The 13992-nt window shown below is 45.6% G+C and overlaps 1 protein-coding gene across 1 annotated transcript in view; it reads right to left on the bottom strand.

Annotated features, from left to right (window-relative positions):
- LOC119394422 (cytochrome P450 4C1) overlaps positions 1–10973 on the bottom strand; it is an 83499-nt gene extending 72526 nt beyond the window's left edge. The window contains exon 1 of the mRNA XM_037661726.2: positions 10570–10973. Coding sequence (XP_037517654.1) covers positions 10570–10804 — 235 coding nt within the window. The 5' untranslated portion in view covers positions 10805–10973. The remainder of the gene's footprint in view (positions 1–10569) is intronic.
- Positions 10974–13992: the final 3019 nt, after the last annotated feature.

Below are 13992 nucleotides of genomic sequence, written 5' to 3'. Positions count from 1 at the left end.
GATTCCTTTCTGTTACAATCTTACCTTTAGATTAGGAATGCGTGCGTGCCTATCTTGTTTAGATGTAGAGTTCATGGGATCTTGTGGTACCGCTCGCAATGTTTCTCGCGTCGCGTGCAGCAGTTTATCAATCTTTTTGGCCCTTAAGATATCACTGAAAAAATTGCAATTCCCGCTTAAAGGATAACGCTAATTTAATTGCCAGTCATGTGTTGCGAATGCCTACCGTTCCTTGGTGAACTTAATAAACGTGAGGGGGGGGGGGGTTCCTCTTCTCGTAATTAGCTCACGCGTATACACAATCTTCTAGTCTAGTTGCCACTCTCAATCTCGCTTTTTCGGCAAGCCGCCTAACATTATCTTTCTTTTCTTCGGGTCCGTCTTTAATCCTACTTTAATGCTGCCTTCGTTTACACCTCCAGAATTTTTTTCGTGATTCGGCACCGTCGTTACTGAAAAGCGCGATATCGTCCGCAAAACGCAAGTAACTAAGATATTCTTCGTTAATCCTTATTCCTATTTTTGCCCGTTCTAGTTCTTTCAATATTTATAGTGAATGTGCCGCGCATAACGTTGAAGAGATTGTAACTCTTCGCATAGGCGTGCGCACAGTGGGGCAGGGGGGCGGCCGGCCCCCGTAGTCACTAAGGAAGAGGTGGGCGCAAAGTCTGCCAAACACATTGACTTAATAGGGAGGGGGGGCGCCGCGATGAACCTTCGCCCCCCCATCCCCTCTGAAGGGGAACCCTGCTCACGCCTATGATTTTGCGCCTGATCCCATTCTCGATTAGGATTGTCCTGCTTTTTTGAGGAATACGGTGGGTGTGGGGTTGTTTTAGATGTTGGCTACGGTATCTATAGATGTTTAGATATTCCTTTATGGCATAATTATTCCGGAACTGCTGGCGTGTGTTCATATCTGTGAATAAATTTGTGTTTATCACCTTGCAAATGTGTTGTTTCTTAATTTCTCAGACGCATGCGTAGTTGGTGCAGCAGGCCTTTCATCAATTTAGTTTTGTTTGAGACAATATTGACTTTCGTTCTCGGCCTTGCACGGTTCGACAGAATTGTGGGTCTTAATCGCACACTAAGACATCAGTGGAGTTCTAATTAGGAAGCATTTTTCGAATATGGCACCAATGGTAGTCGATGAATGTCGTTGGGCCGCTAATAGTCTATTTTAGCGCTGCTGAATTACAGTACAGTAACCACAGTAATACCGAACTGCCGTGGTCGGCACGCAGCCATTTTACTTTATAACACATGTATCAGCCTGCCTGATCAGGTTACTTTACGCATCGAGCAGCTACCGCCGGTGTCTCCATATAAACTAGCTACGTGCCGACCACGACGGTACAGTAGTACCGTACTTAACGCATGGTAAGCCACCACTGCTAAAACATAATAACGGCTGTAAACGGTCACGCCGGCGGCTACCCGACGTCGGCGGGGCCGACACCGCGCCAGCATCGGCTCGCATACATAGGCCCAATGACGGCTTGCCATCATCGGCTGAATAACGTCAGGCCCGTCTCGGACCGACGTTGGCTAGCCCACGTCGGCCCGAAGCCGGCAAGCCCGCATCGGCCCAAAGGCGGCTAGCCGACGTCGGGCCGATGCGGGTAAAAGTAGCGCGAGCGTGATTTGCCGACGTGGGGCCAATATTGCTGCCGTCATTTGCCGACCTTGGGCCGAGATCGGTCCAATGGCGGCGTGCTGCCTGGGAGGATCACGGTTACAAATTTTTTTTGGGTAGTAACCGTTACTACCTATTTTACTAGCTAGCAACGAGAAGGGTAGTAACCGCTACTAAGTGCGTTTGTAACGGCGAGGGTAGTAACGGTTACTAACCTCCCCGTTACTAACCGCACTTACTAACAGGGTAGTAACATATGTGACAAGTAGTTAGTAAACCGAAGTTAGTAAGTACGACAACCTTTTTTTTAAGAGTGTACGCCAGGTGACTGAGGTTACCTATGACATCGCCCCTCTGGACCCTACGGCGCCCTCTACGTCTTCAAACGTCGTCCACGTCGCTCGCCTGAAGCCGTACCTTTCGCCCATCACCTGCTAACAGGCGCCGAGTCGGCGCTTTCGCCGCCGGAGGTCGATGTAGCGGGGTTGCAGCTATGACTATGGTGAGGTGTGCGAAGAAGAGGCAGACGACGTGTCGGTGTGCTGGAAGTAACAACCGCCATCTTGACTGCTGGACCATCCTACACTGTAAATAAGTTATAAATATATTCGCAACAATATTAACATGGGCTAATATTCTAAAGGCACTCAAAGGGCAGTGAAGACATCAACGCCCTAACCAAGGGACCGCCGAGGCCAGTGTGTTACAAGGGTTGTTCCCATAAAAGACTGGCTGTACGCGATTGCGTACAGCCAGTCTTGATCTCCACAGATGCAGTATCGTCCTAGTGGCAGAACACCCCTTAAAGTCGGCGCTCACTTATCAAGTGTTGGTTACCACTAAAAATATATGTATACTGACTTTATCAGGCCACACAGGGGAGTATACTCTCACCGGCACATCTGTATGGGTGAACGCAGATTTCTTCAGTTTGCTCAGATTTGTTTTGCTAAACGCGTGACACAGGTTTACCATCACATGCCGTTTACACACCTCGTATATTCATTCTGGTTCAACTGTCAAATAATTGTATTTGAAATGCGCGAAGCATCCATTTTTTTTTCGTCATCTGTGACGATGCAGTAGAACGTCGCAAACATAGTGTCTATTTACTGATAGATCAGTGTGATCCATGGAGTCGCCAGCCCCTAATTATTTGTTACATCTGAGTATTTCAGCTAGTCATATCCGGTTTCGAATATGATGAACGTTATTGTGCATGGTGGTCGGCACAGAGTCTGAAGAGATCGCCTATACAGCTTCGACGAACACAGACCTCGGCAAGGCCCAACACGTCGAAGAGGTTGGTGAACTGAAGGCACCGCCAAATAATGCCAAATAGTAATGCGCCCTTTTCCACTTAAAGCTTCTGCAAATTGCCGCTTCCATCGTGGTCTGGCAAATGTGACTGTGCAGCTTGCACTGGCAGATAAATTTGCACGCGAACGTATGTTACAAGATTATCAGCATTGGAACCGAAGCCTTACGACAGCCAATTCTTTCGAACAGCGAAGGCATCGTCTTTGTAGCCGGCTATTCCTCTTCCGTGGTCATTCCGTCCCGTTCGACATTTTGTCTTGTTGAATCTGCGGTCTTCGTTGGACAATAAAGCTTTGAATAAACCTCAACGGATTGACATGTCACGGATATATACTTTCTGGTGCCGCGCCTCTCTGAATAATAGCTGTATGCACTTCCGTAGGTTCGATAAAGTGAAGCAGCGCGAACTTTCCTTTCTGCAACGTCGAGCTCGACTCTCAAAGTTGTCTAGACCACTAACGTAATCGCTGCCATGCCACGTTGCGCGGCCACCGGATGAGGTACAGAGCCATTTTAGGACAGTGCCATTGGCGGTTGTCCTAAATATATATATGATGCCGTAGGTATTATCATCTCAGATGGCAGATGGACCGTGTTAATCCTGGTGTTCGGCGGTTACGACGAAGGTCATGAACCATGCCCCGCAATTGGGGCACCTTGGGACAGGGGCATTCGTGACATTCGGGGGATGTTTTCCAGCAACCACGGCAGGGTGCCCTTCTTATTTGACGGGGCCGCGGCGCGAAGTGACCCCCGTACTTGCAACAGTTCTGCTTCCAAGACGTCCGCCTAGTACCAGCGTGACTTGGTGCCACCGCCACTCGGCGGTAGCTTTCTTCCGTAAGGTTTTCCTCAGATTAGCCAAGCCAAGCCATAGGGGTCGAGGGCAGGCCAGCAAAACGGCCTTGGCAGGACCCTGGGGTCCAGGCCCTGTTCCCGTTTGCCGTCAACTAAACAATATATATATAAATATATATATATATATATATATATATATATATATTGCCAGCCAGATACTCACATCCTAGGATTCTCAACTTCGACTGCGAGTCGCCTAGGAAAACTTTTGTTCACCTGGAAATGGGATTCCCCCCCCCCCCCCTAGTTTTGGTTTATGCGCCTTGCTCTACTGAAATCTTTTGGCTGTTGGCCGTCGAAAATTATGTAATCGTTCAACATTTTCACGGCTCCTTTGATACAGTGTGTATCTTTTTTCAGGTAAAACAGCTTTTTTATAAAAATTCCATGACGTCACGCTCCTGTCGTTTTCACACACGAACGATTTCTCGAGGCGGAAATATTTTGCCGCAACAAAAATGACACTGACGCGGCTAATTAACAAAAACTCGTGAATTAACTTTTTAATTCATTCACTTGAGGGCCGTTGTTTGTATTAGAAAATTGTAGTCCGTCCCAATTTATGGTATACCCAGTTTTTAGAAATTAAGAAAGTTGTACGTAATTCGAGATAGTCATAATGAAATTGTAAGGCGATATCGAAAGTGATCACGCCCTGCGCGCAGGAAACGCGACCTCGCTGTTGCGTAAGACCGGAACTACACGTGACAAGGAAGTGGCAAAATTTGAATCAAGGCAGGCGGAAACAGAATATGGTCAGAAAAATCTGCAAGCATTTTGAAATGCACGAGCAGGCAGCTTATTTCTTGGATGCGATGTATGGTGCTTAGCTGTTTTTGTCTTAATCTGTAAAGAGGAGCGAAAAATAATTTCGCCTGTCTGCAAGAAGAAGCGCCGCAGTGGCTACCCGTGAGTTGTATACTTCACAGAAAAGGAAGAGGTTGGTATTGCGGTTTTCTTGCGCACAGCTAATAAAAAAGCAAAATAAAAACTGATAAGCACCAAACACTACATGCAAAGGCAAGGCGACCCGCTAGCGCAAGTGAGATGACTTGCCGCCCCTTCACTGAAATTTTGTCACTCCCTTGTCACAGGTAGGTCCAGTCTGACGTAACAGAGCGGTACCGTTTTGTGTGCACCGGGAGCGACCAGTTTCGATATCACCCTTAAAATTCGATGCTGAATATCTCGATTTACGTGAAAGTTTTGTGATTTCTAAAAAATGAGTATGACATAAATTGTCATACACTACATCTTTGTAATATAAGCAACTGCCCTCACGTCAATAATTAAAAAGTTTATTAGCGAGTTTTACTAATTATTAGCAACAGTGCCATTTCAGATGCGGCAAAGTATTCCCGCCTCGACGTACAGTTTCTGTGACAAAACAACAGGTCATAGGAGTTTATAAAAAATCTGTATTGTCTAAAAAAAACACCGTATATATCTTGCCACCGGTGATTCACCACTGCGAACGTATCAAACCCGTGGCAATTTTAGTGTCACTAAAGTGCCAGTGCAATGGTAAACACGCGCCAAGTACTTCCAATGATGCGAGTACTATTCAAATCCGAAATAGATGGTGAAAAAAAATTTTTATCGAGGAATGTCACGCAATCTGCATATACAGTTTTGACGACTGTGTCACTAGCGTTTTTCCGGGCCACTTCCGTCTTTGAAATTGCAATTACGACGAATGTCGTAGATTCAGTAACCACAACGCAAACAATAACATTCCGGAGAGTACTAGGTGTTCTTTCTCGAAAATTCTGCTCGTAATTAAAAAAAAAGATAAGTAAAAGAATTAATGGTAGCCTGTATACGACGCTTGCATGCGAGCAGTACTCTAGAGGTGTCATTTTTTCATTATTTCATTTTCATTTTTTTTCGTTTTTGTTTTCTTTAGCAAGTGTAACGTACGAATGGAATTGCTGAGGTGGCGATGAAGAGGGGGAGAGGGGAATCAACGTTTAGAAGGTGGGCGTGTTGTTATTTTACGTGCGTGCGCGTGATCGGAGCGTCCGGGCACCACACTACGCATTACACGTCTCGACGTCAAATACAAATTGACGTAAAACGACGGACGTGGCATTAGAACCCTATATCGGTCACGACGGAAGGCAGGGGAGAGAGATAATGAAAACACCACGTTCCAAACGAGCATTAGAATGCATGCAGGATGTAGGCAGGATAAAATTTCTTGCAGCAACCGCGTGAGCCACAAGCGGCAGCCAGTATTGCGAATATGTCCAGCCTCCTTTCTCGGCGGATGTAATACATAGCGGATCCCCGCATTGCTGAAACTAAGAGTCACGCTTTTCCTTATTGTATTATTCATCACCCATTCGGAGGAGCGGCGCTCTTGCTTCCTCACTTGGGCTGTTTACACCTTCATTAAGAATCTGACCCCGTATCTTTGACTCGCAGCCTATGGCGAGTGATTCATTATACAAGAAACTGCTCCTCTATAACCCGTTGCTGTCAAGAGTTCCTCATAGCACCCCCCCCCTCCCCCCGTCACCACTTCCTCCAACACAAGCCATGCACACCAAGGCAGGCTTGAAGATCCGCCGTTTGCTATAAAACGCCCCGGACTAGCAGTTGAAAGTTCTATTCTTTCAAGACAAAGCGTTGGAAGCGTGACTGCAGCTTCGGAGGAATAGGAATTGCGCCCATTTGTCTTTGCTATAGAGAATATTAAAGATGGGTTTCGGTGCCGCCATATTGGGCTGTTAACCTTGCCGTTTCTTATCTTGAACAACTCAGCGAACAGCGCTGCGGTGGGGGTATACACGTCAAAACGGTTGGATTGGTGCGTTCGGCGTTTCCTGACCTTGTCAGTTCCCGTCACGACGTACAAAAATAAGAAAACATTCGTTTAGCAGCCCAAGGTGGCGGCGCCCACATGCTTTACGTAAAGCAGTCTATAGAGCTGTCTTCTTTTCTGGCTGTTATGAACAGCCGAAAACGTACGTTCATAATGCCCACGATCGTCGACTAATCAACGCGTGGCGCACTATCCCAGCGCTCGACACTCTTACGGTGCTGTCAGTATAACGTGCGGGAAGAAGTTGTTTGCTGGCGATTTTTTCTGTTAAGTTGTGAAGCGTGCCACATTCTGGACAGCTCTCACGCACAGTCTGAGCCCGGCAATATTTCACACTGGTGTAACGAACGGGGCAGGTGTACTATATATATATATATATATATAGGCAGGTGTACTATATATATATATATATATATATATATATGATGGAAGTGAGGAGTACGAAGAAGGAATTTGACGCCAGGGATAGCCATACGCACGACCGCCATAATACATTACTCGACAATGACCATGGGCACCATGGGCACTTGCTAAGGCACTTGCTTACACCACAGAGTACGCGACAACATGCGACTATTAAACGACTGTACAGTAAGCTGAGCCCGATACTTTTCATATGTCGTAAAACCTGCTGACGCCTCTCCGTTATCATATGGTCTTTTCAGGGCTTATAGTTAGCGATTGACTTACAAAATTTTACAGTAAGCGCAAGGAAGATAGGGCACATAAGACAAGCACTTGTCCAGTGCGTAAATTTCTTTTGCGCCGTGTCTTCTTGGCGCTCTGAAAAGTCGCAAGTCTTTCCGATACATTTTCCGTATTTCTAAAACATAAAAATTTGTTACTGAATTAAGGGTGCGATAGGAAGCGAGCCGCAAAAAAAAAAAGTTTCCATGCACAGGCGTCAGTCAATAAAGTTGTTACCAACCAACCAACAGGCGTCAGACATCGCTGAACGGACGCGAATAACGTTTATAATTTGCATGAAAATCAACAAAAAGACAGGCAGAGAGACATTACAACAGGTGCTCACACAACAGTTAGTTTGCTGTCCGCTCTATTTCTTCTATGGAACACATGGATCAGGTAACTAAAATAATTTTTCGCCCCCGTCTTTGACTTATTTGGTATATCAGTGGTGTTTAAAGGGAGGTCGGGCATTTTCTTTCTCCTTAAGGTGCGCCATGGTATGTTCTCTGGCTTTGCATTTTGGATCCACGCAAGGGTACTTACATGCGAAGCCGCATAAATTCCGGAAAGGAAAAGGTGGTTTTCAAAAAATAAAAAGGAGTCGACACTTCCCGAAACACACACTCGCTTTCTTCTTAGATAATGACGCTGTGCCACGTGTTGAAGCTAGGCGATGGCAGAGGCATATCTTTTGGAGTAAAAGTCCTAGACGGTCACAGGCTTTCAGAAAATGGTGCTACAAACTGGACACTAAATAAATTGTCGTTACAGCCAGTATCTTCATTATACTCACTGTGGGACAAAGTTAAGCTAATTATGAACAAATACAGCTTAAAGGCACAACACATAAGAAATTGTCGTGCTTGTTCTTTTTGTTATGAGTCTACATGGTCCATTGACGCTGTGTCCCTGTCGCAAAATAAAAAAAGAAGACAGAAAACAAGAAAAGAAGATTACCAGCTTGTTAAACAGTGCTGCTGTGGCATCAAGGAACGACGTATACTACATGAGGTCATACATGGAGTAATAGGTGTGCCTCAACAGCTACCCGTAACGCATGCCCGTAAAGCTGTATTCAGTTTGTTCTTGGATAAGCAACCGGCGGAAACGCAATGGGGACAGGGCCCCATCACTCTCAGCTTTTCTCTGTGCATATTCCAGTTGTTGCATAGTACTAAATAAAAACCAGGTGAAAATGTATTTCTTTATTATCTTATCGTTAGATTTGAATAAAACGACGCATTTGCAGTGTAATCATAAAACATCGTTGGTCAGACTCACTGCGGCAGCGTCAGTGTTCACCCACAGCAACTGCTAAAGTGGGTGTACACCCAATGACTTGCGGGGGCCGTTCCTATACCAAAGACCGACGAAGGCATCAATAATTTGGTGCAAAAGTGTTTTTCTGAGAGCAATGTCTGCAAGACAAGCAAAACGCTACTTTATGATGCATGCAATTTCTCTCTGCACCAGAATGACGCAGACAGATTTGTCACTTAAAATATACAGGAATTGAGCAGCTAATTAAGATGAGCTACTCGAAAAAAAAAATCAGGAGCCCTTCCTCAGTCTGGGAATTGGGGGCGAGCGAAGCTTGGTGTGTACGTGCCCGACCTATTGCTTTTCTTTCTTTCTTTCTTTCTTTCTTTCTTTCTTTCTTTCTTTCTTTCTTTCTTTCTTTCTTTCTTTCTTTCTTTCTTTCTGTCTTTCTTTCTTTCTTTCGTTCTTTCTTTCGTGTTTTCATTCTATGTAGCGGTCGACCCCGGAACACTGTTTTCGGGCGGAATCGGCGTGGCGTCTTTCATGTTTTCAGCGTTTGTAAGCCTGTATAGAACGACCCAACGAAATTACCAACTCGCGATCACGGAAACGCGGTTTAGGAATTCAATTTTATCGAAGTCGGAGTTTTCCCGATTTTTTTTTCATCGTCTATAGAACGCATACATATGCTCCGTTCGGTTCACAGTAAAAAGGCCTAGTGTTGTTCAATGCACTCGCTTTCGGACCACGGGGGCCCACGTTCAAACACCAGCCCCAGAAAGAAATTTATTATCATTGATTTATTATTTCTTTGGTACGTGCGGGTCGGCTGCGGGTGAGGAGGGTTTTTTAGAACACCACCTGCTACACAGGTCAGACAATACAAGCTTCGCTTGAAAGAGAGCTGTCGTCGAACCAACCCTGCGATGATTCTCTAAGGTAATGCGAAAGCATTCACAGACGCCCCCTATTGAACTCGCAACCATATTGTTTTTTACACCTTCCATCAAATCGTTTATCGTATCCATAACAGCAATCAGTGGACGCGTGCCTCAGTAGTGGCGGCACTGTGACGGTGCTCTGCTTCAGCACGTCATAATTTCCAGCCTTGTATCTGTTCAGCTGACACGACTCTCCTCCTAGGACCCATCCTAACCTCCTAACTGCTGCCACAGATGGTGCCATCATTTTATAGCGACGTGTGATTGGCCTAATGTCAACGTGTGTCTGTCGGAGCTTCTGTATGTCGTGCCATGACTGATATCGTGGTCACCAAGAGTACTGAACATTTGTGAGTGAACGCGTCACTCATACGCCATAGACGAATTGACTCAGATCATGCCCTCATTCCTTAGCTGAACGCAGTATGCGCTCCTTCCCTACTGTTGCCGTTTCGGCGAGGAATGATACTCGCCTAAGACGCTGTGTTTCCGGGTTTGGTTCCTCGTGTGGGTTAGATTTACTTACTTTAAGGGGTCATCTTACCCAGGCCAGACAGCCAGCTAGGCCTAAATAGGATAGGGCTAGCCAAAGAAACGATATCGCATTTGAAAATGCGTAGCGGGATAGCTTCTACCATAAAGCCACGCTGCCACGTTAGAACGACGCAAAATTGGTGAATGCAGTTTTTGTGAAATTGCTACAACGTTTGTGAATTTTTTCTTCACTGCTTTCGCAATCTTACTATCTCCTGATAAAAACTGCAGTTTAACCATTGTAACAGATGACGTCGCCGAGACGACATGTCAACCATAAAAATCTCGTATTTTGGAACTTTCACATTCGTCCTTTCGACCTAAAGGCAAGTAACTTCTTTATAATTGCGCTAGAGGAAATTGACCCCAGAGAGCGGAGCACAAGGCATGCAACGATACTGTAACTCATTGGACGGGCGCACCAATGTTTGCCAGTTACCCACATTAGTCGCCTTCGACGTAGTGCTGCTGTTCAGGCATTGTTGGCGCCATTTACTCACCGGTGCCTGCCGTCTTATGGGTGATGACTTCGCGCCTAGACCGATACATTTTGAGCATAGTCCAGAAAGGCACAGCGTCCGGAGGGCCGGGCAGAGGCTTGAGAGCTTGACGCACGCTCCACCACTCGCGCACCACGTTTAACACCCATGTCAGGAGGCAGAGCAGAATACCGTACGCAATCCAAATCCGCGCTTGAAACGCCCAGAAACCGACAGTCTCGGCAGTAGTCGCCATTGATCCCGACTGTGTGCCGCCGCAGATGCCCTCGGAAGGCTCGGTGTGTCACGCGGTGCTCAGCGGGCGACACTTTTTAAGAGTTTCGTGGAACCAGAAATGGTAGCACTTCGTCGCGCTGTGATGTAACCCTTCGCTAACGGGGCATTGAGCACCTTATTACGGGCATTTCACCCTCACCCCCCCCCCCTCGCCCCTCCTCTATTGCTGATCTTTTCGTTGCTCCCCCTCTTGCAGCCTTTGATACGCGCCGCCGCTCTCCCCTACCCCTCCCGCCCTGCCCAACATTTTCCCTCTCATTCATTCGACAAGAGAGCAACCCTTGGAAACAAACCTCACGAAGACGGAAAGCTGGAAGCGTTCGCTGGCGGATGGGAGAGCACACAGCTAACGCCTCCATTGTTTAAGGGGAGGGAGGGGGCGAGTGGCCACTGCCTGCCTAATCATTGAGAGCGTATAGGCCTGGCGGGGGAATTTAGAAGGAAGGCGCATCCGCCCCGAAGAATAGCTTTTGTGCGCAGCATTGAGGGCCACGTGGTCATTTTTTCAAAAGTAAAAATAAAGAGAAGACAGCGAGAGAAAAAAAGCAAACACATAAAAGAAGAACTGGGCCAGAATAACAAATGCGTGTGCAGACAAAAGTTGGGATTTTTGATGGCACGTTTTGTGGATTCTTCATGCAGAAAAGTAAAAACAGAAATGTCGGCCTAAACCTCCCTTTCCATATTATTATACGGAAAAGTAAAGGAGCTTTCGCTTTTCGGTGTGCAAAAACTCACACTCCAAAATTTTGTAAATGAAGACGCGTGTGGCCATTCAACTGTCACGATCAGAATATAAGTGAGTCTGCCATGCTTCGTCGTGTGCTTATTCTACATCGATAACACTAATAGCTTCAATAGTTCGTTCCTGCATAAAAAGCATGTTTCGAGTTGTTTTCAAAGGGGTATATTTTAGAAGAAAATCCGGTTGGATGAAAGAAACGAAAACTCGACCCGAGCGGGCTTCATTTCAAGACTACCAAGCTTGGAAAGGCGTGTTATTTTAGTTATAACACGTTTCGCTTTACGTCTGACTGTACAACCTGGAGAGTCGTCATTTGTTCTCTTAAAGTTACTTTCGCTCTACACGTGAATGAGAGCTCTGAAGATCACTGCGGCAAAGATAAACAGCGGTCTGTATGCATGCAGGCGGTGTACGAGCACGGAAAGTTGCCTGAAGTGTAGTGGCGAGAACGCACGTGGAAAATGAACAGAAAGAACGGTTTCGTACACTGTCTCGTTGGTCTTAGTTAGACAATCTTCTTGAAAATTAGAGTTTGTTGCATGTCCCAGGTATGGACAATCATTAGGTATATTGTTTTTATTTGCTCTTCGCATTCTGTATAGCTGGAAAGTACTTGCCTAATGAGTAAATGAACAAGAAATATATACGAAACATTAGCTGCATTTCCACGATATTGCGGGCTGTGTTTCGGAGCACGCAGTTAGCCTCGGACTCATTGTGTTGTTATCCGGGTACAGGCGCGAATACATTTCTTAGTATTATATTTTTAATGCAAGGCATACTATGACTACTTATGCCCGTTTTCTAATGGTGATTTCATCATTTTTGTTTGAGCTTGAACCACTATATTTCGAGTGAAAAAAGACGAAAAATGCTTTTAGCCTTCAGAGAGTACCATGTGAAATTGTCTTAATGAAACAACAACAAAGTCTTCATCTATATTTTGCCCTTGGAAACTGTGGATCCGTCCGTCTCTCCCTATGTCAATTAAGACGAATGGCTACAAGAAATACATGTATAAAACAAATTAAACTTTTTCGGTTGTGCTGGGTTTCAAACTTAGGGCCCCACGCTTGGAAGCCGAGCGTATTACTCACTGAGGTAAACACGCATGCTTCCAGAATGCAAATAAATCTGATGAATGTGTTGTGCCGGTGATACGAAACAAATATGAAAGGAGAACACTTTCTATAAATGCTTTGTTAAAATATTTCGCGGCGCTCGAACGAAACCCCCCTCTAGGACCATGTAAAGCCAATATGTAGGATTTTACACATCAGGAAAGTTCCGACTTTGCGAAAATTTAACACCAAACATGCGTTTCGGTGGCCGCGAGATGTGCAGTCTGTGGGGCCGTTCTAGACTCAGGCAAACGTTACAAAGAAGATGATAGACGCCGGGCCGATGCTGCCGGCCAAAGGATTCCATTGAAGGCAGCGACCATTAAGTTTTCTACAATAGAACTGTACACTTACGCATCCCTTAGACAACTTCCAAAGGATCGTGTTTGTGCGAGGAGTTTTTTGAGCAGTAATTCATGTTTGCTTGACTTTTAACATGCGTTTTTGAATATAGAATGGCTCGAAGTTTGCAAGATATGTTCTGGAACTAACGCTGTTTAATGACCCTCGAATCCTTTTTGTTAAGTTGCGTGTTTCTCATTACCTTCGTAAGTGTCCTGCAATTTTAAAGTCAAGGACATAGAAATTGTGAAAAGTCCGGAACTACTTTCCTTTTCTTCTAGGCAGGCGACAGAGCACACGTGTTTTCACGTAAGAGACTCGCGAGGCTGTGCTCAACACAAATAGCTATCAAATAGACGCGCTTGGACAGTAGATTCTTGAGATTGCTTGTTGAGATATTCCGTGTTACGGACACTCTGCTGTTTTAATCGGACAGGATTGGCTGCGGGAAGGAAAGTTAGTTTCCCTCAGTCAATTAGTTAGGGAGCAATATGGATTTATAGTGTAAAATGTTTCGGATACGAACGATTCCCGTTGAGGGTGCATCCTTCTGGTTTTCAAAATTTCTTGGAGAGTGTGCAATAGCGGAACTTAACCGAGTGTGGGTTGACTTTGGCCTTGCGAAAATTACCTGTTCTCTGAGGTCAGGGTACACTTAATAGCGAAATAATCATTCAAAAGCGGCTAAGAAGAGGCAAAATTCACAAACCAACCGTATCAGCAAGCCATCAACCTAGGGAGAATGTCTCACGTGCTTTACGGTAATCGGCAGGTCGATTATACTGTTTGTTTTGTTCGTTGGGCAGAAAACTAGGGAGCACTATCAGATCAAGTGGAATGGTGTAAAAGGGCGTCACACACTTCGTACAAACAGTGCTCTGTGCTAAATATATTTATGGTCGGGCAGGCAACGTAACCAACGCATATAGGATGCAAGCT

The sequence above is a fragment of the Rhipicephalus sanguineus genome, chromosome 1 (genome assembly GCF_013339695.2).
Source record: "Rhipicephalus sanguineus isolate Rsan-2018 chromosome 1, BIME_Rsan_1.4, whole genome shotgun sequence".
NCBI lineage: Eukaryota > Metazoa > Arthropoda > Arachnida > Ixodida > Ixodidae > Rhipicephalus > Rhipicephalus sanguineus.
The sequence above is the reverse complement of the archived record's forward strand: the minus strand, read 5'-3'. Positions and strand labels throughout refer to the sequence as shown.